The 27,698-nt window shown below is 37.6% G+C and overlaps 3 protein-coding genes across 3 annotated transcripts; all 3 read right to left on the reverse strand.

Annotated features, from left to right (window-relative positions):
• Window positions 1-18,504: 18,504 nt before the first annotated feature.
• Window positions 18,505-20,151, reverse strand: LOC110792160 (uncharacterized). The gene is made up of 2 exons (XM_021996971.2): window positions 20,072-20,151; window positions 18,505-19,969 (listed from the first exon to the last, which is right to left on the reverse strand). The coding sequence occupies exons 1-2, from the start codon at window positions 20,149-20,151 to the stop codon at window positions 18,505-18,507; spliced, it is 1,545 nt and encodes a 514-aa protein (XP_021852663.2).
• A 1,779-nt stretch (window positions 20,152-21,930) lies between these two features.
• On the reverse strand, window positions 21,931-23,815 carry LOC110792154 (cysteine-rich receptor-like protein kinase 10). The gene is made up of 2 exons (XM_021996967.2): window positions 22,888-23,815; window positions 21,931-22,215 (listed from the first exon to the last, which is right to left on the reverse strand). The coding sequence occupies exons 1-2, from the start codon at window positions 23,675-23,677 to the stop codon at window positions 22,136-22,138; spliced, it is 870 nt and encodes a 289-aa protein (XP_021852659.2). The 5' UTR covers window positions 23,678-23,815; the 3' UTR covers window positions 21,931-22,135.
• A 1,665-nt stretch (window positions 23,816-25,480) lies between these two features.
• Window positions 25,481-27,256, reverse strand: LOC110792155 (uncharacterized). Its single transcript, XM_021996968.2, has 3 exons — window positions 27,114-27,256; window positions 26,796-26,942; window positions 25,481-25,789 (listed from the first exon to the last, which is right to left on the reverse strand). Exons 1-3 carry the CDS (start codon window positions 27,250-27,252, stop codon window positions 25,689-25,691), a joined length of 387 nt encoding a protein of 128 aa, XP_021852660.2. The 5' UTR covers window positions 27,253-27,256; the 3' UTR covers window positions 25,481-25,688.
• Window positions 27,257-27,698: the final 442 nt, after the last annotated feature.

Genomic DNA, 27,698 nt, shown 5'->3' on the forward strand with positions numbered 1-27,698 from the left:
TAACTTCAATAGTGCTTCATATACATCCGTTATTAGAAAATAATTTAAAAGTTGGCGGAAAAATCTTTAATAGCGCATTTTTAATACCGCTTATAATGTGCTATTAAAGAAACATTTGAATTATCCTAATAGTAAATTTAATAGCGCTTTTTAAAAGCGCTATTAAAGGTACATTTTACTTTTAATAGCGGAGCCATCAACAGCGCTTCAAGAAGCGCCATTAAAAGCAATATTAAGCGCTATAAAAAGCATTTTCTGTTGTAGTGAGTGCAACTTTTAACAAAGAGGTCTAGTGTTCAATCCTTGTTACATGTTTTTTAGTTGTCAATTACGTGTCTGATGTTGATTAGTGGTGACGTGTCGTAATATGAAGAGGTATACGTGACACGTATACGTTCTTAAGAACGCCTTTTAATATATTAGTATAGATAAAACATATGGGTAAACAAAAATAATTATACTTCAGTAAAATTAGATGAAGTAAAGCCAATGGGCTATGTACAAATTTTTAGGAAAGACGGTCTAACGTAGTCCACTTTTATGCAGTGGAACTAATTAATTAAACAATAAAACTGATTAAAAGTAATTAACTAATTAGTTAGCCACTAAAACCAATCAGTTAAGTGTGAAATTCAATTAGTTAAGCAACGAAACCTATTAGTTATGCAACCGAACCAATAAGGTAAGCACTGAACCAATTAGTTAAACAATGAAAATGATTAGTTAATCAATTAGATCAATTAGTTAAGATTTTATGATTTTTAGTTAATAATATGTTTGTTCAAAAATAATAACTATTCGACTAATAAATTTAACTATTTTTCTTTATACCTATAAGTATTTTGTTATTCAATTAGTTATGATTTTATTACTTGTAGTTATGTTTTACACTAGTTTAGTTAGTACCAAAAAAGTGGTCTAACCGTTAGACGGTCTTACACAAAATTTTCTGATGGTCTATGGCCCTCTGTTTAAAAACTCCAAGGCAAAGAATGCCGTTATAGGTTTCAAACTTGTGACCTCCCATTTGTTAATCACACATTTTAACCACTATGCCACAACTCATTTTGTTGTTTCTTATACGTTCAAAATTATATTAAATCAATATAATTAGAAAGTGATCTAAATCATTTCTTAATAGTCTTGCACATTAATTAGTCATTAATTTTACGAGTTACTAATCCGTATATGATAAAATTTATTAAAGCATACTCGAAGCAAGATACAATGTAATCTAACAAATTATATTAGACTCAAAACGAGTTATATAATAATCTAATTGATCAATTTTTATACTATCCGGGGCATTGTCCGAGGCATTAGCTAGTTTGTAGTTCATTAGGCATAGAGGTGGTAAACATGTTATTTTTATCGGCTACGGTTCGGGTTAAGTTACAATTCCGATCAAATTCGGATGAGAATAAATCGAGTTGATTTTGGATATGGGTCGGTTCAGTTAGGTTGCGTCATATTCGACTTACCAGTGCCCATGGGCTTATGACGATAAATAATCATTAATAATCATATTTTTTTGGGTTAGATCAATTTGGTTCGGGTACAATTTTAGTCAAGGGATTTTGGGTAGTGTTAGACTTTTGGGTTGGATAATTGGAGTCGGGAAATTTGGTCCTGGTTATTGACTTATTTCTGTCAGGTCTAATTATGCCCTTGGATAGGGAAAACAAAAAACACCAAACAACACATTTTTGGTATGACTGGTCACATCATCAAGTTGATATATGACGCCGCGTTGCATAAAAACGCCAGAGAAGCGCGTCCCAGGAATCAAAAAGAAAAGGAATATAGACGACGTTAATGAATACCCAACGTTTCTTTTTGCGTCGCCGCACTTTTGCTATATTCTAGGTTTTTGAGCTTCTAGAATTCCAGATCTAGAAAAGAAAAATCAAAGTCCACAACAATGGAGATCGAACAATCTTTCAAGTTTCAATGAATAATCTACAGCTTGGGAATTTTGGTGAACATGGAAATATAACTAGTAACATTGAGGATTTCACTATTATCGAAGACGAAAACGAAGATCTAACAACAATGGAAGATCAAATCGAAGACTTAACATTGATGGAGGAACAAGATGAAGAACTAACATTGACTGAACACGATTAAAAAGGTATTTAAATTATATTATCGCGTTTGTTTAGGAAAAATAACATCATACGATCAGAAACGTACCTGTTTAAAGTATTAGTATTGGTTTAAGGTATTGTTATAACACTAATCTATAGGTAACAACACTAATAGTATTAAAGTACTTCCCCTTAGCCTTATAAGTAACAAAACTTTCAGTTTTTAAAAACGTGGTCTAACCTTATAAAACTAGATATTGATCTACTTAATATACAAGTAACAACTGTAACACTATAAAGTACCAGGGTTTACTCTTATAAGTAACATCCCTGATACTGGTATATAATATAAAAAAAATCTACTTAAGATGTAGGTAACATTCCTAACACGTACTGTAAAAATACATGTAATTATTTTTATAAGTAACAACTGAAACACTATACATTTACGTAGGAAAAATGATCTATTATCACACTAAAAATACTTTTAATCTATAGGTAACAACACTAATATTATAAAGTACTTCCGTATTTCCCCTTAGTCTTAAAACTAACAACACTTTCAGTTTTTAAATACGTGGCTTAAACTTACAACACTATAGATATACATCTAGTTAATGTACAAGTAACAACCTTAACACTATAAAGTACCAGGAATTACTCTAACAAGTATTGTCCCTGATACTGGGATATAGTATTTATTTCCATTATATATAAAACATCTACTTAAGGTGTAGGAAATATTCCTAACACTGTAAAAGTACTTGCAATTATTTTTATAAGTAACAACTGTAACACTATAAATTTACCTAGACAAAGTATCTATTACTACACTAGAAATACTTCTTTTAATATATAGGTAACTGCAATAACATTATAAAATTACTTCCGATCCTCTTATTTTTAAAAGTAACAGCGGTTTCAGTTTTTAAATACGTGTCGTTAAACTTATAACACTATAGATATATGTGAAGGAAATAATGCCCTTGGTCCAAGTATGCATTCTATGTTAAGTCTAATAAATGCGGTTCAGTATTAATTAACAAGTTAATAATTCAGTGAGATCAAGTGAGCTGAATGCCTAGCTAGAGGCCGCTTCAGTTCAAGTGGAATTAATGATATTAATCCACAGCTTACTCTTGACTGAACCCGTAGGGTCACACAAATAGTACGTAAACGGATCAAGTATTTAATGGCATTAAATACTCCATCTATGAATATTCGGAACCGACGGATCTTGGTTTCAGTGGGAGCTAAGATCGTCACAGGCAAGAAATGAATACTCCGGAAACGATGATATTGCCGAAAACGGAAATATGGATCGTATCGGAAATATAAATATTATCCAAGTCGTAGATGTTGCCGGAAACGGAAACATGGTACGTATCGGAAAATATTATCGGAAATGGAAATATTGCCAGAATCGGAAATATTGCCGGAAACGGAAATATTGTCAGAATCGGAAATATTACCGGAATCGAAAAATAATTCCGGAAACGGAAATATTAAATATTTGTTCGAAACGGAAATTAATTCCGGAATCGGAAATATTAAATATTGTTCGTATCGGAAATGAATTCCGGAATCGGAAAATTTAATCGGAAGCGCATCGTACGAATAAGCATCGGACGAGGCCTGCCGGACGAGGCCCAGCACGAAGCCAGGCCATCGCCCAGCAAGCCAAGCGCGCCGCACAAACAGCCACGCCAGGCCCAGCGCAAGGCCAGGCCCAGCAGGCTGCGCAGCGCGCACAGCGCGCACAGCACGCGCAGCGCGCAGCGCGCGCGGGCGCTGCGTGGGCTGCTGCTCGCGCGCACGCATGGGGCCCATCGTGGCTGCCGTGCGTGTGTGTGCAAGTGTTTGTGTTCGTGCACGTTTCCTAAAACATGCAGAGTTCGGTTAATGATTAAATTCCTAATTCTATTTGATAAATTAATTAAAATTAGAGTTCTTGTAGGATTCTAGGTTTAATTAATTTGTATCTGAATAGGATTTCGATTCCCTTTCCATACCCCTATAAATATGAGGCTAGGGCTCACAATTTATAATAAGTTTCAAAGTATTCAAAAGTGAGTTTTTTGAGAGAAAATTAAAACACACATCTTGCTCATAAAAGTGCCGAAATTTTCTAGTACCTTAAGGGCGATTCTAGTTGGTCAATCTTAAGGCGGATCCGGACGTGCTGTGGACTATCTACGGAGGGACGACACTTGGAGTCCTAAAGACTTGTTCTTGTTCGGTTCGGGCGCAGCTAGGGAGGGCACGCAACAAAGAGTATGCATCTAAATTATGCTATATGATTATGTGTAAATAATATGTTGTCCTGGGTTAATGGTTGTTTCCGCATGATCTATGTAATGTCATATGTATCATAACCTAACAGTGGTATCACGAGCCCCTTATTATTTTCATAATCTAAATTGCATGAACATGGTTAAATATTACAAATTTGCAAGAATTAAAAGGGGTGATTAATTTTCGTAATTGTTAATTAATTGCAAATTGTGTTTATTTAATTATACGTACGCAGTTTTTCGGCAGTTTCTTCGTTACTCATCCGAATTGAGTGATTTTTGTGTCAATTCCGCATGTAAAAGGCATTCTAAAATTTTGACAAAAATAGTATTTTTCTGCCGAACCCAGAATTCTCAAATTCGAAGCCTAACTATGACTTTTCGAAGGTTTTAGTTTTTCGAATGCAAAATTTCGTAAATTTAAGATGTTAAATTAAATATTTGCGATTCTTGTTGATAAATCTTGAATTTTTGATTGACCTACTGCATATGTTTAACAGGTTTGAATGCCTAGTCTTGTTAATTATGCAATCTAATTTGTAATTATGATTAATTTGTTGAAAATTAGAATAATTTAGAATTAATTTGATTTTCATAATTAATTGTAATTTAATTAGAAACCTATGATTAAAAACCACCATAAAAATTGTAAAATTATGATAAATTTGAAATTTTTATGACCTAGACTTGAATCCATAACAATCGGAAATCAATTGGATAATAAATTTTCGATTTTTCGGCCTAAAATTATGAAATTAATATTATTTATTAATTTGTCATTAATTTCAAATATAAATTTTAAATTTTATGCGATTCGTTCATAAAACTTGCACGCACGAAGCAATGGACGCTTCGTGTTACCCTTAAGGGGTGTTGTATAATGCGGGCATGCGACGACGAGCAAGGGAGCTCGTCGCCCGTGCGGCACGAATGCAATGAGCAAGGGCGTAGTGCACGAGCACAAGGCAGCAGCCCTGCCTTGTGTCGTGTGCCACGAGCAATGGACGAATGGGCATGGGCGAAGGGCGAGCCAAGGCAGTCGCGTGTGGGCAGCAAGCGAGCTGCGCCACAACGCGCGCTGCCTCGCACAAGAGCGCGCAGCCTCGCGCGCAGCGAGCGCAAGCTCGCGTGCCACGAGCGCTGCGCCCAGCATTGCTCGCGCGCACAGCGAGCGATGTCGCGCGCACAGCGAGCGATGTCGCGCGCCCAGCGAGCGATTGCTCGCGCGCCCAGCGAGCGATTGCTCGCGCGCCCAGCGAGCGATTGCTCGCGCGCCCAGCGAGCGATGTCGCGCGCCCAGCGAGCGATGTCGCGCGCGCACTGCGAGCGATAGCTCGCGTGCGATGAGCGCTGGCGCGCGCAGCGAGCACCAATGCGTGCGGAGGCTTGCGATGGGGATGCAGCAGCTATGCGACGAGCGCATGGGCTGCGCGCACATGGCCAGCAATGGCTGTGTGCGTGCGGCCCATGGGCGTGCAACGCGTAGGGTGTTTGCGTTACGATTAAAGATCGTTTTGAATGTTTAATTTGAAAATTTCAGTTCACGTAATTTTAATTAATTTTAAAATTAATAATTTAAATTATTTTCTTGGATTTTAATTTTGAATATTATAATTATAATAAATGTTATTTATTCTAATTATTTTACTAAAATTAAAATCATGAATTAATTTAAATACGACTGAAATTAAATTAAACTTTTGGATTCAATTATAAATTGATATGAGCTTTAAATTTTAATTAAATTTGTATGTTTCCGGTTGGACTAGAAATACATTTTTATGTTTAAAATTAGTAAAGCATATAAATTTATTGGTTTAAGTGGGAGCGCTTTTTAGTCATAAACTCTTGATTAGGTCTACAAATCCTTAAGGTTAAAACAACTTGATTAGAATTAATAAGGACTGAATAATTGGTAGATTATTGGTGCCCTTGATTAATTGCTGCAAATGTTTACGTGATGCATAATGTGTTTTACTAACCAGCTATGTGGGCCATTCATGATAATGAATGGGTGAATGGTATATATTGTATATGTACTGTTTTGCAGGTTATGAAGTGACTAGTATGGCCCAAATAGGATAGAAAATATGGTCTGCGTACCATTAATTTGAATGTAATTGGTCTAAAGTACCAAAGTTATTTTTCAATTCAAATATGGTATGCGAACCGTCAAATAGTTGTAATTAGTTATAGCTTATCCTATTTGAAGAAAATGGTGCCTCCCACGGAGATTTTCAAGACGGACTTTGAAGTCAAAGCTTCAAGATGAAGTCGGGCCATACTAGATCACATTTATCTTATGCATGTTTTAAGTTATTTATTGTTTTAAATATGTCTTAAAATGCATGAGATCAAAAGCTTGATTATGTTGCATGATTAAGGATTTTAGTTCACTTAAAATCTAACCAACATAGTAAGAGCCTTAAGTTCCAAACTTAAAAATTGAGTTAAAAGGTGCCATGCCAAAATATACACTTGCTTGGATATCCTTTACATCAATCTAGTAATAGTTTTCGCTCAGCGAGGTGTTACTTATTGGTCCTAAAGGGGCAAGGTACACAAATAATTGTGAGTACATGTTAGTTTTGGTGAAACTCAACGATATAAGTAAGGAGTCCTTTTATGTCGTGGCAAAATCGATAGGTTTACCTAATAAGTTCTTAGACGTACCTATCAACCAAGAATAGTTTCTAGACTATTAGCAAAAGGCTTTTGCTTTCCTAAGATGTTCTAGGATTAAGTCGACAAACTGTGCTTAGTTCTTCAATGATTTTAGGATCTTGGAATCATTTTATTCACACCTGCCGGAACACATAACTTGAATAAAATGCTTAATAAACATTGAATTATGCATGTATGCTAGAATTTAAGTTTATTAAGAGAAACTGTGAATGGTTATTTATTTGTTTAATCTTTTCAATTGTAGTTTTTAATATGGCAAACAACAATTCATTCAACATTCGATAAATTCTCGAAAAGGAGAAGTTGAACGGGAAAAACTTCCTTGACTGGCAAAGGAACTTGCAAATAGTTCTTATGCAGGAAGAAAAGGAGTATGTCCTGGATGAGGCGATGCCCGAAGCTGCAGGCGACGGGGTCACTCAGGCAGCCCTCAATCGTTGGATTGATGCCAACAAGGATGTGAAATGTCTAATGCTCGCCACCATGAGTGCGGATCTGCAGAAAACGTTCATCAACTCAGATGCTTTCACAATCATCAGTGAGTTGAAGAACATGTTCCAAGATCTGGCTCGAGTCGAAAGATTCGAGACTCATAGGCAAATTCTTGAGACCAAGCTTAAGAAAGGCGAGCCCGTAAGTCCACATGTTCTCAAAATGATTGGACTCATTGAGAATATGAGTCGGCTGGATCAGCAATTTTCTCAGGAAATGGCTATAGACACCATCCTACATTCTCTTCATAGCGGGTATGATCAGTTCAAACTGAACTACAGTATGAATAGTCTGGACAAAACGCTCACTGAGCTTCACGGTATGCTGAAGACCGCTGAAAAGACGCTCAAAAGTGATAAGCAGGATGTGCTTATGGTGCGTGGGGGCAAGTTCAAGAAATCTGGAAAGAAGAGGAATGCTAAGAAAGGTGGCAACAAGGCCAGCCCAACTAAGCAAACTGGCGCCAAATCTGCAAAGAGGAAGGTCAGTCAACCCACTTCTGAATCCGAATGCTTCTACTGCAAGAAGAAGGGGCATTGGAAGAGAGATTGCTTGAAGCTAAAGGAAGATCAGAAGAACGGAACAGTCGTTCCATCTTCAGGTATTTTCGTTATAGATTGTATACTTGCTAATTCAACTTCTTGGGTATTAGATACAGGTTGTGGCTCACACTTATGTTCCAATCCACAGGGACTAAGAAGAAGTAGAAAGTTAAGCAAGGGTGAAGTCGACCTACGAGTGGGAAATGGAGCACGGATTGCTGCATTAGCTGTAGGTACTTACTATTTGTCGTTGCCCTCCGGGCTAGTTTTGGAACTGGAAGAATGTTTCCATGTTCCAAGTCTTACTAAAAACATCATTTCAGTTTCTTGCTTAGATGCTAAGGGATTTTCCTTTTTTAATAAAAGACAATAGTTGTTCGTTTTATTTTAAAGAGATGTTTTATGGATCTGCTAGATTAGTCAATGGAATTTATTTATTAGATCACGACAAACAAGTATATAACATAAATACCAAAAAGGCCAAAAAGGATGATTCAGATCTCACCTATCTGTGGCATTGTCGATTAGGCCATATAAACTTGAAACGCTTAGAAAGACTTCAAAGGGAAGGAATTCTAGAACCATTTGACTTAGAGGATTATGGTAAATGCGAATCATGTTTACTTGGCAAAATGACAAAGCAACCTTTCTCTAAAGTTGGAGAAAGAGCAAATGAACTATTGGGTTTAATCCATACAGATGTATGTGGACCAATGAGTACAAATGCTAGAGGTGGTTTCAGCTACTTTATCACTTTCACTGATGACTTCAGTAGGTATGGTTATGTCTACCTAATGAAGCATAAGTCTGAATCCTTTGACAAATTCAAGGAATTTCAGAGTGAAGTAGAGAATCAATTAGGCAAGAAGATTAAGGCACTGCGGTCTGATAGAGGCGGTGAATATCTGAGCTATGAATTTGATGACCATCTGAAAGAATGTGGAATTCTATCAGAATTGACTCCTCCTGGAACACCACAATGGAACGGTGTGTCAGAACGGAGGAACAGAACCTTGCTAGACATGGTCAGGTCAATGATGGGTCAGGCCGAACTTCCATTAGAATTTTGGGGACATGCACTAAATACAGCTGCACTCACTATAAATAGAGCTCCGTCTAAAGCTGTCGAAAAGACTCCATACGAATTATGGTTTGGAAAGCCTCCAAATGTGTCTTTTCTTAAGATTTGGGGATGTGAAGTATACGTCAAACGATTAATTTCAGACAAACTTCATCCAAAATCTGACAAATGTATCCTTGTGGGCTATCCAAAGGAAACAAAGGGGTATTACTTCTACAATACATCTGAGAACAAAGTGTTTGTTGCTCGAGATGGTGTCTTTTTGGAGAAGGATCACATTTCCAAAATGACAAGTGGGAGAAAAGTAGACCTCGAAGAAATTCGAGTCGAACAACAAACTCTAGAGAATGCTCAAGATGACATTCAGGATGAAACTCAGAGATCTTTAGAAGAATCTGGTGAGAATCGTGGTCAATCTAGAAATGTTACCCCGCGTAGATCGCAAAGATATAGATCTCAACCGGAAAGATACTTAGGTATTTTGACGAACGAGAGCTATGACGTTCTATTACTTGAAAGTGATGAACCTGCGACTTACAAGCAAGCTATGACGAGCCCTAGCTCCAAGCAATGGCAAGAAGCCATGCAATCTGAATTAGACTCCATGTCTGAAAACCAAGTATGGGATTTGGTCGATTTGCCAGATGGCTACCAAGCCATTGGAAGCAAATGGGTTTTCAAACTGAAAAAGGACAAGGATGGGAAACTTGAAGTTTTCAAAGCTAGATTGGTCGCAAAAGGTTACAGGCAAGTCCACGGTGTGGATTACGATGAAACCTTTTCACCAGTTGCAATGCTAAAGTCTATTCGAATAATGTTAGCAATCGCTGTATATTACGATTACGAAATATGGCAGATGGATGTCAAAACTGCTTTCTTAAACGGCGTTTTAACAGAAACTGTGTTTATGACACAGCCTGAAGGTTTTGAGGATCCAAAGAATGCTAAAAAGGTATGCAAGCTAAAGAAGTCAATCTACGGATTGAAGCAGGCATCCAGGAGCTGGAATATACGTTTTGATGAAGCAGTCAGTGACTTTGGTTTCATCAAGAACGCAGACGAATCTTGTGTATACAAGAAGGTCAGTGGGAGCAAAATTGCTTTCCTAGTATTATATGTCGATGACATATTGCTTATCGGAAATGACATTCCTATGTTGAACTCTGTCAAGATTTGGCTTGGGAAATGTTTTTCGATGAAGGATCTAGGAGAAGCACAGTACATATTGGGCATCAAGATTTACAGAGATAGATCTAAAAAGATGATTGGACTTAGTCAAAGCACTTATATCAATAAGGTGCTTGATAGGTTCAAGATGGCGGACTCCAAGCGAGGCTACCTACCCATGTCTCATGGAATGACTCTAAGCAAGACTCAGTGCCCAAAAACACTTGATGAGCGTAGACGAATGAATGGGATTCCATATGCATCATTGATTGGTTCAATAATGTATGCTATGATATGTACACGCCCGGATGTTGCGTACGCACTCAGTGCTACGAGCAGATACCAGTCAGACCCAGGAGAGGCGCATTGGACTGCTGCCAAGAACATTCTGAAGTACCTGAAAAGGCACAAAGATGACTTCCTGGTCTATGGTGGAGATGATGAATTAATTGTTAAAGGCTATACGGACGCAAGTTTCCAAACCGACAAAGATGATTTTAGATCACAGTCTGGGTTTGTCTTCTGCCTCAACGGAGGAGCAGTAAGCTGGAAAAGTGCTAAGCAAAGCACCATTGCGGATTCTACAACTGAAGCGGAGTACATTGCTGCACATGAAGCAGCAAAGGAAGCTATATGGCTAAGCAAGTTCATAGGTGAACTCGGTGTAGTCCCCTCCATTAAAGGACCAATAGCCCTGTATTGTGATAATAACGGAGCTATTGCACAGGCAAAAGAGCCTAGACACCACCAGAGAGTCAAGCATGTACTTCGTAGATTTCACCTTCTACGAGAGTTCGTTGAAAGAAAAGAAGTCGAGATAAGCAAAATTGGAACTGATGACAACATATCAGATCCATTAACTAAACCTCTGCCGCAGGCGAAGCACAACTCGCACACTGCAGCTATGGGAATCAAGCATATTGGAGAATGGCTTTGATGTCTCTGTTTAATGTTTTAAAGTTTTAGAGTTTAAATCTTTGTAAAACATTATTGGTTAATCATTCACAATAAATGAAAAGAATTCATTTTTCCATTTAATTTGTGGTTTATTAAATGATGAGTCCCTTCAATTTGACGATATATTCAAGATAGACTGTCAGGACCAGTCCTGTGACTAAGAAATGTCTATCAAGTGAACTTGAATGTCAAAGGTTGAAAATGGTCCCTAATCGGAGTTTTCTATAAAATTGGACGCATAGAAAACGTTAGACGATTAGAATGCAAGATGACTAGTAGTTCTGTTTCTTGAACTCTGTGGACATGGCAATGTCATAATCATTTGCATAGATACTTACTTTGGGAAGACTAGTATCGGACAAGACCTATGAAACTTTACTGTAAGAGATGAAAGTCTGTCATAAGTAAATTTCATTAAATTATTAGACACTAAATCCTCAATACCTGAGTGATTTGAGATTACTTGTTTGAGAACTGGTTGCTTTGACGTTGACCAACCGTCGCACCGTAAAAGGAGGCTATAAAGGCAACGCTCAGGTAATCACCTATCAAACGAAGTCTAATCTCAAGATCGCAAGATTGGGATTGTCCTCCCATAAATCGGGATGAGATGCTTAAAAGTTGTACAAGGCCACTCGGAGAGCTAGAAACTGTGAAATGCATGGCCGTGCTCGGATGAATCATAGGCTATGATTATCTGTTTATTTGATCAGTTGAACTCTGAAACCGAGGAACACCTCTGAACATAATAAGGATGACAACTCTTACCTTATGTTCAAGAGCAAGCATCGAGCGACAAAGGAATTAGGAAATGCACACTTGTCCCTAAGGACAAGTGGGAGACTGAAGGAAATAATGCCCTTGGTCCAAGTATGCATTCTATGTTAAGTCTAATAAATGCGGTTCAGTATTAATTAACAAGTTAATAATTCAGTGAGATCAAGTGAGCTGAATGCCTAGCTAGAGGCCGCTTCAGTTCAAGTGGAATTAATGATATTAATCCACAGCTTACTCCTGACTGAACCCGTAGGGTCACACAAATAGTACGTAAACGGATCAAGTATTTAATGGCATTAAATACTCCATCTATGAATATTCGGAACCGACGGATCTTGGTTTCAGTGGGAGCTAAGATCGTCACAGGCAAGAAATGAATACTCCGGAAACGATGATATTGCCGAAAACGGAAATATGGATCGTATCGGAAATATAAATATTATCCAAGTCGTAGATGTTGCCGGAAACGGAAACATGGTACGTATCGGAAAATATTATCGGAAATGGAAATATTGCCAGAATCGGAAATATTGCCGGAAACGAAAATATTGTCAGAATCGGAAATATTACCGGAATCGGAAAATAATTCCGGAAACGGAAATATTAAATATTTGTTCGAAACGGAAATTAATTCCGGAATCGGAAATATTAAATATTGTTCGTATCGGAAATGAATTCCGGAATCGGAAAATTTAATCGGAAGCGCATCGTACGAATAAGCATCGGACGAGGCCTGCCGGACGAGGCCCAGCACGAAGCCAGGCCATCGCCCAGCAAGCCAAGTGCGCCGCACAAACAGCCACGCCAGGCCCAGCGCAAGGCCAGGCCCAGCAGGCTGCGCAGCGCGCACAGCGCGCACAGCACGCGCAGCGCGCAGCGCGCGCGGGCGCTGCGTGGGCTGCTGCTCGCGCGCACGCATGGGGCCCATCGTGGCTGCCGTGCGTGTGTGTGCAAGTGTTTGTGTTCGTGCACGTTTCCTAAAACATGCAGAGTTCGGTTAATGATTCAATTCCTAATTCTATTTGATAAATTAATTAAAATTAGAGTTCTTGTAGGATTCTAGGTTTAATTAATTTGTATCTGAATAGGATTTCGATTCCCTTTCCATACCCCTATAAATATGAGGCTAGGGCTCACAATTTATAATAAGTTTCAAAGTATTCAAAAGTGAGTTTTTTGAGAGAAAATTAAAACACACATCTTGCTCATAAAAGTGCCGAAATTTTCTAGTACCTTAAGGGCGATTCTAGTTGGTCAATCTTAAGGCGGATCCGGACGTGCTGTGGACTATCTACGGAGGGACGACACTTGGAGTCCTAAAGACTTGTTCTTGTTCGGTTCGGGCGCAGCTAGGGAGGGCACGCAACAAAGAGTATGCATCTAAATTATGCTATATGATTATGTGTAAATAATATGTTGTCCTGGGTTAATGGTTGTTTCCGCATGATCTATGTAATGTCATATGTATCATAACCTAACAATATGTACAGCTAACAACCCTAACACTATAAAGTACCAGGAATTCCTCTTATAAATATTATCCATGATACTGGAATATAGTATTTATTACCATTATATATAGAACATCTACTTAAGATGTAGGTAGCATTCGTAACATTGAATTGTAAAAGTACTTGCTATTATTTTATAGGTAACAACTGTAACACTATAAATTTACCTAGACAAAAGTATCTTCTATTAATACACAAAAAACACTTCTTTTAATATATAGATAACAACACTAATATTATAAAAGTACTTCCTCTTATTATTAAAAATAACAACGCTATTGTTTTTCTAAAATACCAAAAAAATAAAATAAAGTATACTAATTTTGTCTGTGTTTATTCACGGAATACAGAAGAAGATGATGAGGGTTACTCTGGAATTTTACTGGGGCATAAAGAAAAAGATATAAAAGACATATTGACAGTTTATGAAAAGCATGCACGCGTTTTAGGTTTTGGTGTAAGACTGTATACACATAGACTACATCCTGTAACAAGAGTAATGTACGAAAAATACTTCGTATGTAACAAGCAAGGCTTCAGATGCAAAAGAAAATTAACAAAAGTAACCACTCCTATTGTAACAGTCAACAAAAAGAAGAAAGGCAAGCAAGTTCCTATTACAAGAACAGGGTGCAGAGCTTATATAAGGGCAAAAATAAATAAAGATGGCTTATTTGAAATAATCGAGCATGTCCTTGTGCATAATCATCGGTTCACTAGAAAAGATTGGCAGCATAGGCACATATCAGAAAGGAAAATCACAGAGGACAAAGCTGAGACAATAAAGTTATTTGATGACAGTGGGTTAAAGCCTACACAATATACAAGGTTATGTTTCATGAAGCAGGAGGTAACAATTGTAACAATTATATGAAAATATAATTTGTACCAAATAAAATAAATAAATTATAACCATTTTATTTATTGTAGGTGAAGAAGCAGTTGGACACTCAATAAAATACCAACTGAACTTTGTGACAAGGAAGAAGATGAAGGAAATTGAAGGTGGTGACGCACAGAATGTCATTGACAATTTATATAACCTACAATCTGATGATCCAGATGTATTTTTTCGATTTCGATCAAAAGAAAACGGAAAATTGGAAAGTATATTCTGGAGAGATTCTATTACGAGAGAAGACTATTTATCCTATGGAGATGTTACTATTTTTGATACAACTTACAGAACCAACAAGTACAATCTAATTTGTGGGTTTTTTGTCGGCATTACACAACCATTGGAAAACTTCAATGTTTGGTTGCTTTTTCCTTGGAGATGAAACAACAGATTCATTTATTGGGTAAATAAGACAGCTGGCATATAGCTGACAATGTAACAGAAAACGGTTACATGGGTAGCAATCCTCCGTGTGCAAGTCCAGCATTGTAATGCTGATTCAATGTCTGCTCCACTGTGTTGTCAGCAATTGCAGTATCACCAACACCCCCCCTCAAGCTAGGTGTGGCAGGTGTAACTCCTAGCTTGGAGAGCAGATCATGATACTGAGGTGAAGGTAGAGCTTTGGTAAACACATCAGCTAACTGAGATTTGGTAGGCAAGTAGGTTAGCTGGATAAGACCTTCAAGTACCTTATCCCTAGTGAAATGACAATCTATCTCAACGTGTTTTGTCCTTTCATGAAAAACAGGATTTTTAGCTATGTATGTGGCTGATTGGTTGTCACAATGCAAAGTGACTGGCTTTAACTTATTTACACCCATTTCTTCAAGTAACCTAACAAGCCAAGTAACTTCTGAAGCTGCAATTGCCATTGCCCTATATTCTGCTTCTGAAGAACTTTTTGAAATGGTCCCTTGCTTCTTTGATTTCCAGGAAACAGGAGAATTTCCAAACAAAATAATGTATCCTGTTATGGACCTTCTAGTATTGGGACAAGCAGCCCAATCACTATCTAAGAAAGCCTGCAGTGTTAAGCAATCTGAAGCTTGCAGGAAAATACCTTGACCCTCAGTGTGTGCAACATATCTTAGCACATGGTGCAAAGCTTTGACATGTGGTACTCTAGGTTGATGCATGAACTGACTGAGTAATTGAACAGCATAGCATAAATCTGGCCTTGTGTGTGTGAGAAAGTTCAGTTTGCCCACCAAGGTTCTATATTGATCTGGTTAATCATAAAGTTGTCCCTCATCTGTAAATAATTTAGTGTTAATGGGAAGAGGAGTAGCAGCTGATCTGTTAACATCAAAACCACAGTCAGCTAGAAGAGATTTGGTGAACTTCTTTTGTGTCAACATCACCCCATTCACCAAATAACCAACTTCAATTCCTAGGAAATAATGCATTATACCAAGATCTTTGATACTGAAAACAACATCCAAGTGTTTCTTTAGGGCAGTAATAGTGGGAGATGATTACCAGTAAGGAGGATATCATCCACATAGACTGCAGCTAAAGTAATGTGCACATTATCCTTCTTGATGAAAAAAGAGTAGTCGTTTTTGGATTGAACAAACCCCTGTAACTGCAGCTCCCCATGAAGTTTGGTAAACCATTGCCTGGATGCCTGTTTTAGGCCATAAAGTGATTTTCTGAGTTTGCAAACATGATTGTTTGGATTGGGAATTCCCTCTGGAATTTTCATATAAACCTCCTCATGTAAATCACCATGTAGGAAAGCATTATTGACATCAAGCTGCTAGATTGTGCACTTCATACTAGCAGCCAAAGCAACAATGCATCTAACTGTAGCCATTTTCACCACAGGAGAAAAAGTTTCCTCAAAATCAATGCCATATTTCTGTGTGTATCCCTGAGCTACTAATCTAGCCTTGCATCTTTAAATAATTTAGTGTTAATGGGAAGAGGAGTAGCAGCTGATCTGTTAACATCAAAACCACAGTCAGCTAGAAGAGATTTGGTGAACTTCTTTTGTGTCAACATCACCCCATTCACCAAATAACCAACTTCAATTCCTAGGAAATAATGCATTACACCAAGATCTTTGATACTGAAAACAACATCCAAGTGTTTCTTTAGGGCAGTAATAGTGGGAAGATGATTACCAGTAAGGAGGATATCATCCACATAGACTGCAGCTAAAGTAATGTGCGCATTATCCTTCTTGATGAACAAAGAGTAGTCGTTTTTGGATTGAACAAACCCCTGTAACTGCAGCTCCCCATGAAGTTTGGTAAACCATTGCCTGGATGCCTGTTTTAGGCCATAAAGTGATTTTCTGAGTTTGCAAACATGATTGTTTGGATTGGGAATTCCCTCTGGAATTTTCATATAAACCTCCTCATGTAAATCACCATGTAGGAAAGCATTATTGACATCAAGCTGCTAGATTGTCCACTTCATACTAGCAGCCAAAGCAACAATGCATCTAACTGTAGCCATTTTCACCACAGGAGAAAAAGTTTCCTCAAAATCAATGCCATATTTCTGTGTGTATCCCTGAGCTACTAATCTAGCCTTGCATCTTTCCAAAGAACCATCAGCTTTCAATTTTACCTTAAAAACCCATTTGCACCCAATGGCCTTTTTTCCAACTAGTAAAGTAACAACATCCCAAGTGTGATTGTGAAGAAGTGCTTCAATTTCCTTTTCCATGGCTTTAATCTAGTCAGGAGATAAAGATGCCTCCTTATAATTTCTGGGTTCAGTGAGAGCTTCCAGCTTACTAATGAGGGCTTGATGGTGGACTGGCATACAAGTGTAAGAAACCAAATTACACCAATGCTGAGAAGTGTGACAATGATAATCTTTGAGATATGTGGGAGGTTTGTGAGCTCTAGTTGACTTTCTGAGACCTTGGTCTGACAAGTCAAGAATGAGACCAGCTTCAACAGTAGGAGTGTCAGAAGAAGAAGCAGGAGTAGAAGAGAGAGGAGTAGAATGTGTAGAAGAAGAGGGAGTAACAGAAGGATAAGATAGAGGTGTAGAATGTAAAGAAGAGAATGGAGAAGAAATAAATGTGTCAGGAGATTGAGAAGGAGAGGAAAGAAAAGGTAAATCCAGATTGGGATCAGGAAGAAAAGGTGTATGGATGGGAAGAAAAATGTAAGGTGGAAAATCTGTAAGGGGAGTATGAGATGAATAATCAGTAGGAGAATGGTGAAAAGGAAAATGGGTTTCATGGAAAGTTACATCTCTGGAAACACTGATGATGTTAGTGGCAAGATCTAGAACTTTGTAACCCTTCTGTGTGGGAGAATAACCAATGAAAACACAAGGTTTTGCTCGAGCATCAAACTTGGAGGTGGAAACAAAACACAAACAACCAAAAGCTCTTAAATGTTGATATAGAGGTTTGTCTCCAAATAACTTCTCATAAGGTGTCTGATTCCCAATACTCCTTAATGGCATTCTATTGATTAAATAAGTAGCACATATAATGCATTCCCCCCAAAATCTGATAGGCAACTTGGATTGAAAATGAAGAGCTCTAGCAGTCTCAAGTAAATGCCTATGCTTCCTCTCAACAACCCCATTTTGCTGGGGGGTTCCACTACAACTTGTTTGATGCACAATACCCTTGTTTTGGAAAAGTAATCTCATGTCACCTTCACACAATTCTAGTGCATTATCTGATCTCACACACAAGACTTTTGAATCAAACTGTGTTTCCACCATTTTCAGAAAAGAAACAAGTACATGTACAACATCAGTTTTGGATTTTAAAAGATATGTACAAGTAGTTCTTGTAAAATTCTCCACTATGGTAAGAAACATAGTACAACCATTGTGTGTTTTATTCTTATAAGGCCCCCAAGTGTCCAAATGAATCATTTGAAACATCTTAGTGGTCTTAATACTACTGATGGGGAAGGGATTTCTAGTTTGCTTAGCTGCAGGACAAATCTGACATATACTATCACCAAGTCCAGTAGAAACTAAAGAATCAACAACAAATTTCATCTTGGAATAAGGCATGTGTCCAAGTCTCAAATGCCAAACTTTGGATCTGTGCATGTTGTTGCTGCTAGACATGTAGTGGAAGAAGTTGCAGACTGATGCTGTTCTGAATCCACACTGTAAAGACCTGACTTCACACTACCAAGAACCTCTTTCTCTTTCATTAAATGGCCCTGCAGATAACATTTATCAGCAGTAAATGACACAGTGCATTGATGATCAGTACATAGTTTGTTCACAGATAACAAATTGTACTGAAAATCTGGAACATGCAGAACACCTGTCAGCTGTATGTTTTCATTTATGGTGACAGTTCCCTTATGAAGGACACTCACTTTCCTTCCATCTGGTATTGTTATGCACTCTCCAGTTCCAGTAACAGGTTCATATGAATCAAACATGCTAAGACTAGCACACATATGATCTGAAGCTCCACTATCTAATAACCAACTTGAATGAGAACAAGTAAGAAAGCAATAACTGTTACATGCCATGAATGCATGGCCTGAACTGTCCCCTTCCTCAAACTGAGCATCTGTGGAAGCCACTTTCTCAACCTGTTGCTTGTTCAGTAGATTTAACAATTGTGTACATTGTTCTGGTGTGAAAAAGTTTGCCTGTGGCTGTTGTGGTTGTTGCTCTCTGTCATTAGGAAAATATAGCTGTTGATATTCAGTCATATCATCATAGTAAGCTTCATCAGTATAGACAGCATCAGCAGCTCTTTTGTCACTCTTGAATCCTGTGAAACCTGGTGGAAAACCATGCAATTTGAAACATCTCTCTGTGCTGTGTCCATTAACCTTACAGTGATCACAGTAGTAGCTAGATGGAGGTCTCTTATATCCAGTTGCTTTGTTCCCTCCAGTTGATTGATAATTGTTCCTATTATAGCCTGATTGTTGTGCCTTGTAACTATTTCTCCCTTGGTAATCATTATACCTTCTTCTGTCTGCTGCAAAAGCATGACTCTCATGCTGTACAGGAGCACTAATTTCCTTCTGTCTTTCTTCTTGTGCCAGCATCCTATATGCATGTGATAGCGTTGGGAGTGGTTGCATCATGAGTAAGTTGCCTCTAGCTGCAGCTAAATGCTCTCCTAATTTCATAAGAAATTGCATCAACCTTTGCTCTTGTTGCATCTTGAAGGTCTTTTGTGTCAAATTGCAAGTGCATAAGTTGCAAGTACAAGTTGGAAGAGGATTTGCTGCACTGATCTTGTCCCAAATTGACTTGATCTCAGTAAAGAATTCTGCTACATTCTGTGAACCTTGTGTGATGTCTGATGCTTGCCTTTCAAGAGCATAAATTTGTGGACCAGAAACAAATCCAAATCTATCCTCTAGGTCAAGCCATATCTCTCTTGCATTATTGAAATACAACACACTTTTAGATATCACTGAATCCAGGTTAAACAATATCCATGAAATCATCATGTCATTGCATCTCAACCATGCTTCATATGTTATATCAGTAGGATCGGGTTTTGGCAATCTACCATTCACAAAGCCTAGTTTATTTTTGGAAGACATAGAGATCATCATACTCCTTCTCCAATCTCAATATCCTTCTCCCTTGAACTTCACTGAAACCAACTGATTTGCAGTGTTATCTGTAGGATGCAGATAAAAAGGACTAGCAGGATCTTGATTAGGTGGTAAGTTCTGTGTTGCCATTGGTAAGATTTTTTTATGAATTTTGTTTTAGGAATGGTTTGAATGTATGTTTTGTGTGTGGAAAAGGAAATCAAAAAGAGGTTTTTATGTGTTAATGTGATAAACTAGAACAACAATTTTCAGGTTAATAGTTTGAGCTAAAAATCAAGCAAAAGTTGATCGAACAGTTGATCGAACAATTTCAGGAAGAGAAACAGGTAATACTATAGTCTAATCACTGATGTAAGCACAGAATCAATCAGCTATTTCACTATTCAGAAAGAATCAAGTAGAAACAGGAAATATAGTTGCAGAAATCAAAATCAGATGATCATACCCTCAAGAACAAGATACTGAGTTTCTGGAATCAATTGTATCTACGAATTCAGAAGTTGCCACTGGTTTAGGATCTTGAATCACTGCTCTGATACCATGTTGAAAACTGTATTCATGATCAAATCAAATGCAGAAAACTTTGTAGCTCTACTGCAGTATAACATACTGATTGAGAGAGAGAGAGATATTATTAGAATAAGGAAACCGGTTACAGGCTAAGAAGATTATGAGAGTTAGTTCTAATACAAGCTGCATAACTAACTATATATACTCCTGACTTGGTGTGCTGTCACAACCAATCATCATACAGGAAAATAATACTCAGCCAATCACAAGGCTTTAACAATTATGGGTAAATAAGACAGCTGGCATATAGCTGACAATGTAACAGAAAATGGTTACATGGGTAGCAATCCTCTGTGTGCAAGTCCAGCATTGTAATGCTGATTGAATGTCTGCTCCACTGTGTTGTCAGCAATTGCAGTATCACTAAGAATGTTTTAGGCTCTGTTTGGTAGGGGGTAAAACATTTTCATGGAAAACGATTTTTCCCTTTTCAATCATTTTACGTTGTTTGGTTGGGTAAAGGATGGAAAACAATTTTCCATGCCTCCATCAAAGGTGGAAAATCCTTTTCCATTTGATAGGGAGGGAAACCACTTTTCATTCTTTCCCTTACCTCCCCCTCCTTTCTTCCCCACAATCTTTACCATCTTCTCCCATTTTCCTTTAAGGTACCAAACAAAGGAAAACTAGTTTGGAATTGTGTTTTTCCTTGAAAAATGTTTTCCATGGAAAATCATTTTACAATGAAAACGTTTGACACCCTACCAAACAAAGCCTTAGTAAATTGCTATTTGCAGCAAAAAGCTTCTTGAATCGCAAGGATGTTTTACGCTTCTGCCCCTCCGGCCTTTCACTCTCTCCTTGATCTTTCCCTTCTCTCTCGGCCTCTCCTCTCCCTTGAGGGGCTTGGACCATCCCGACCCACTTAACTAAACCACCTTGTCAGCCGCAACATAACCACCAAACGTGAACCCCACTACTGTTGGGCAACCAACACACACCACCTTCCTCCTCTCTCATTTCCCCTCTCTCTTTGACTATCCTTTGAGCGAATCACGTGACCAATACTTGACCATCGAACCAAAACATCAAAAAATTATTTTAGGGGGGCTCAATGGTTGGTGCCTCCTAGGTGCACGCGTCTGTGGACGACCCCTCTACTTAGGCATGGGCGCCATCCACAGACCCTACAAAGTAAAAATAATAACTACCGTGAATTATGGATGGAGTTGGAGAATCTAGCTAATGTTTGTGAGATGTCATACTCGTGAAACCCCGGAATGTACTGTTTGTGAGATGCATATCGCAAAGCCAACAACATAAATCTCTAATTTCCAATTTAAATATTTGACATGTCAGCATGACACGTCATACTTGCGAAACCAATATTTTGTTGCAAGTTGCGACCTTTATTACTTTCGAATAATCATCTGAAAATTATACAAATACGTAGTACCACTTAATAACAATTTTACAAATTGCGAACAAAGAAAATTGCTAACATGCATATGCAGTTTTACACAAGTTTTATTTAGCACTCTTGACAAACCATTATACCAGTTGATCAACTAGAAAGGAATCAAGTACACCATAGTTACAGCCCTTACAGTAGAAGCTTTAATAATAGTGCCACGCTCGAAGTACTCGCTACTATTGCAGCCATTATTGGATTTCCTCGTGTTCCTGTGTCGAATTCAGAAAAAGATTGGATTAAAAATATTTTTGAGATAGGGAGAACGAGCATGATGCTTAAGTAATTAACATGTATTACGTACGTAGTATTACAGTTGATTGAAATTGCTTATAAAAATAATTTATTGTTGCTTAACTTGACCTAGTTTTGCCAAATCTAAAGTAGTATAAATAAACTTAAAGACAAATTTGTCAAAAACTACTTTACGAAATTGTGTTTGCGAAAAATTACCTTATAAAAAGTTCATATTTCTAAGATAATACAGGCATTTTCCCAAATTACCAGTGTTAGACTCAAAATTTCGGATTGATTTTATGTTTTACTATACGCATATACTACAAGAATTTGTATCTTTAACGACAATCTAATTATGACGGGACAAAAATCCCGTCGCAAAAGCCTTTTGCGACGAGGCTAACAACCAAACGAAGACGGGAATAACCGCGCAAATGTCTTTCACGACGGGTTAACGACGGGATTTTCCATTAACGACGGCCCCCTTTTATGACGGGTTCGCGACGGGAAATCCCGTCATTAATCAACGTTTATTGGCCTTTAACAACGGGATTTCCCGTCGTTAATGGTACAATTTTTTGTATATAAAATTGAAATGTTGAACCTAAGTAAAACATGGCTTGAGACAGCGGGAAAATCGATCATACCTGTTGATGAAATTGCAAAATTCCATGGTTGACTTAGCTCCTTGTTAGAAAACATGTAAAACAACCTACATATGGGTGTATAAATCTTTGCTTGAGCTACACCAGGAAACGTTCGATCAGACGTAAACCAATCAAAACTACTTTGTAGGCAAGTTTTACATTCGAAGGAGGTAAGATCCGGATTACATTGAGCAAGTGCATAAATGGTTTCGCTCGACGAATACTTCTCCGATGTCATAGCAAAGTAACGAGAAGAAACATTAAATTCAGAGATCACTTCCTCGATGAGACGAGTAACGGTCGTATACAAAGTCTGACTTAACTTGTTCTCCTCTTTCGAGGTTACAGTCCGGCCGCCAGCTAGACCAACCCGCCGGAATTTGTCCATTTCATCGGAGAGGTCTAGGGAACGGTTAGAGTAATATAACGTGCACTCGTCGCGATATGAGTGGCCTTGTACGTTCGGAAGGCACGAAAGGACTACGTCGACGAAACTTTTGACACAACTATGGCAAGATTGAAGGGGGTAATCGTATCGACAAGAATATAAGGCGTTAAATTTGTCTAACCCAGAGCCTGTCGAGATGGTGTTGAAATAGGTGTTTGTTGCGTTCGATACCAGTTGAGTGATAGCTTTGTCGATGTTGTGTCGAGAGTTGTTTCGATGAAAGTTGTATATGCCATCAACCTCGTAACATTGTCGAAACTCTTGGGAGTTGATATTAAGGATGAAAGAAATGGCGATAAAGAGACCGAGTCTAAAATTTGTCGAGAAAACAAAAATGGCCATGTTTTTAGTATTTGATAATTGAAGGAAGTAGTACGTGCCCTATTTGTGCCATATTTATTTTATCAGTGGCGGACCTTGAACGGTTTTATGAGGGGGGCCTGTAGAAAAAAATTAAGTAATATACTATGTAATTATACAATTATACACAAATTTTAGGGGGCCGTAACTAAAAATACACTATAAAAATTTTCGGCCGGGGGACCAGGCCCACCCCAGCCATAACAAAGATCCGCCCCTGATTTTATGGGTGAGGAGGAAAACCCTATTGAATCACTGTCTCTCACATGACAGTTAATTCATCAATATAGGTCTAACGCTTGAGAGCAAAGGAGTGGTAAGAGTCGGGAATCCCTACTCCCAAGCACAAGCAAAATATCAACTTATCAACGCATGTCAACGTTTGAGAGCAGGGGAGTGGTAAGGGTCGGGAATCCCTACTCCCAAGTATAAGCAAAATGGCGAGGCTCAAACTTGTGACCTGCAATTGCAAGTCACAAGGTGAGTTACCCGCCATCTCTATAAAACAAGTTCGATTTTATACGTGTTGTATAGCAACATAATAACAACTATTCAAAGTCAATCGTATATATTTAGATGGATTAATTAATTAACGTGGTTCTATCAAATAATAATCTTTATAAACTTGGTCTAGCTGGACTTATTCAATCATTTTGCCTTAGGGCATGCTTGGATTGGGTGCAATGGATTATGGAGGTAATAAAAGTCAAACCACCATAATAAAAGGACAATGAAGGTGAATTGAGGTGGTTGCAAGGAGGGTGGTGTGGTGGTATTGTAATGAGAAGTTGTGGTAGTGGTGGTGTTGTGAGGAGAAGGGAGGAAGGGGGGAAGTAATTACCCCCAAATGAGGGTAATAATCACCCTAGTCTGATGGTGGGTAACTATTCCCCCATGATGAGGGTATTTGTTTCCCCTTCCCTTTTATTTTCTTCTTGCCAACACTAGATTGTTCCCTTTGCCACCACTTCATCCCCTCATCATCACCCTCAATTACCTTAGGTTGACTTTTATTACCCCTTTAATACATTACCTTCAATGCAAGCATGCCCTTAATGAACTATTTTATACGTAGTATGATTTAATTTGAACAGAAAAGAAGTCTCTCCGTTACTGTATCCTTTAAATCTAAAACTTATATACTTCCTCCGTTCCGGAAATATCGCATTATGGTTGACTTTTACTCCTCTAACCATTACTTCGACTCTTAATATCTCAAATCGTGTATAAGTAAAAATTATAAAAAATTAATATTTAGAAAATATATATCGATACGAATCTAACATGACCCCAAATGAATAAAATTTCATTACGTACCAATCACAAAAAATTCCCAAAGTCGTATATGAATAGTGTAAAAAACAAATGGTGTGATATTTCCGGAACAGATGAAGTATGACAATCTTATGCATGTATCACTACAAGAAATTGTACTATTAACGACAGGAAATCCGTCGCGAAAGGCCAATAATCGTTGATTAACGACGGGATTTCCTGTCGCGAACCCGTCATAAAAGGGGGCCGTCGTTAATAGAAAATCCCGTCGTAAATCCGTCGTAAACCCGTCGTAAAAGACATTTGCGACGGTTATTCCCGTCATTTTTTGGTTGTTATCCCCGTCGCAAAAGCCTTTTGCGACGGGATTTTTGACCCGTCGTAATTAGGTTGTCGTTAAAGATACAAATTCTTGTAGTGTATAATATATACCAACTTGTTAATAAATAGTTGTACTACGTATCTTCTAATAAGATAGTTATAAATTGTGATTAAATAGTTATAATACATAATTATAATTATACTATACAATAAACTTATAAGTGATTAGTACCCATAGTTGTTTACAAAGGCGGAAAATGCAGTCGCTGAAACTAATTTGTATAAATTTGTATAAATTGTGATTAAATAGTTATATATATAATTATAATTATACTATACAATTAATTAATTTGTAAACATGACTTTGTTTACAAAGGCTTTAGATTAGTACCCATAGTTAAGCTAGCATGGGTTTTGACTGGATAGAGATCTGATGGCCGTTATCGACGACGGCCGCTTGTGGAGATTCCGATACATCATTTGTTTGCCCTTTGTTTTCTGCAATGAATGTATACATAAATCAAATTTTCGCATCAGTCATGTTAATGGCTTACAAGTGTGAATAGCATAAGGTTTCACATACAAGCATCTATCATTTATTGCTACAATGCAAGTCGAATATCGATAGCATGATAATCATATACTCCTCCCAAAGTTGAATAATTGTCTAGCATATAAAGAAAGATTATGAAGTGTAAGAGATGTAAGAGATGTACATTGTGCATAGTGTTAGTACGATCTTTTAGGTAATTTGAAAATGGTGCTTAGAGTCTTTGTTACCCATGAAGGAGGCAAAGAGATTTGACCACGTACAAGTGTGCTTATTGTTAGACTTACTGCACCATACACAAGTTCATAAAAGAGAAGAGATTGACCACATATAATTCTGACGGGGTTTCATCCTGAAACTGATAGGTGATAGGCGGAGGAGCCCGCCAATCTTATACTACCTCTATTTCAAAGGAATCTTTACACTTTCCGTTTAGTTCATTTCATAGTGTTCTTTACATTGTGATTTATTGTATTTTTAGACATTAAATTTACTATCTTATCCCTCATACGTACCAACAACATTTATAACTTTCCGCTATATTTCTCTTCCTAGTTAATTTATTCCTTATTTTCTTACATCCATCCACTTTTTTTTAAATCTATCTTACTTTATTCATATTATATTGTATTCAACCAACTTTTCCTTTTTTGTTTTAATATTTGTGTAAATAGTAACTGTAAAGATTATTGTGATACGGATGTAGCATATATGTTAGCTCGTCAATTTTTCTCTATTTCTTTAATGTGGGATAACTAGTCTCATGCTCCTATGTGGATTTTACTCTTAACTCTTATAAGGCAACGATAATTTGCTGTTCTCTTCTCCAATGTAGGACAATTCACATTTTCACATAAATAACAAATGCTGAACATTTAATACGCAGATGATACGGTATTATTTACTCCAGCGAACTGGGTAAAACAAGATGAGAAGCGAAGGAAAGATCATTACCCTGAGATTGATCATCTTTGATACAACCAAAGCATATTCCAAGGCAAGCAAAAACACAGCCAACAACAAACACAACTACAACGACGGCTACAATAGCTACTATTATGATTAGAGGTCTCCAAACAATCCAAACCGTCTTGCCACTACCTAAGCGGAAAAACGGAAGCACACAAGTTAAGTAATAACCAGAGATAACTAAGGGAAGTGCAAATAAATAGCCGAACTGAACCAGAAACTGATTTTGGCACACCTCTATGCGAGTATAGCACAGTTTCTTGTGCTAACATATTAACTGTGCCAAAATCACTTTAACCATACCTTTATCATGAATTGGAATTTGAGCTGCTACTTGGGATATAAGTATAAATGGCAACATGATAAATTGAAAAAATAAGTGAATAATTTTGAAGCTAGCCATGTTGTTTATCTTAGTATCGATGACTTTGAATAAGTGCATATGTATAAATATACACATTAATACATAGAAACCTATGGACCTTCAACAATGTCGAATATACATTATAAAATATGATTGGGGTACTTTTAATTTGAAGATAGCCTCGTACAATAATACAATAAGCATTTTCAACTAACAAACGGAGATCAATTGATTTTTAATTAGGGAAATTTAGTTGTTTGCCGTCTTAAAAATGATGTGAATGATTAATTGCGGGCTTTCCAGAGTAGCCGGCCCATGTGCCGGCCGCTCAATATATGGTTGTCTGTTTGACCGCAAATTTTTGGCTATACCCGGGTACAGCCAAAGCTGGCTGTACCCCCATCCAAAATGATGTCGTTTGTGTTGTTTAAAATGAACATTAATATACTGGTACAAAAATGAACATTTACTATTTCGGAAATGAACATTTATTTATTTATTTGGAATGAACATTTACTATTTTG

This window comes from Spinacia oleracea, chromosome 6, assembly GCF_020520425.1.
Source record: "Spinacia oleracea cultivar Varoflay chromosome 6, BTI_SOV_V1, whole genome shotgun sequence".
Taxonomy (NCBI): domain Eukaryota; kingdom Viridiplantae; phylum Streptophyta; class Magnoliopsida; order Caryophyllales; family Amaranthaceae; genus Spinacia; species Spinacia oleracea.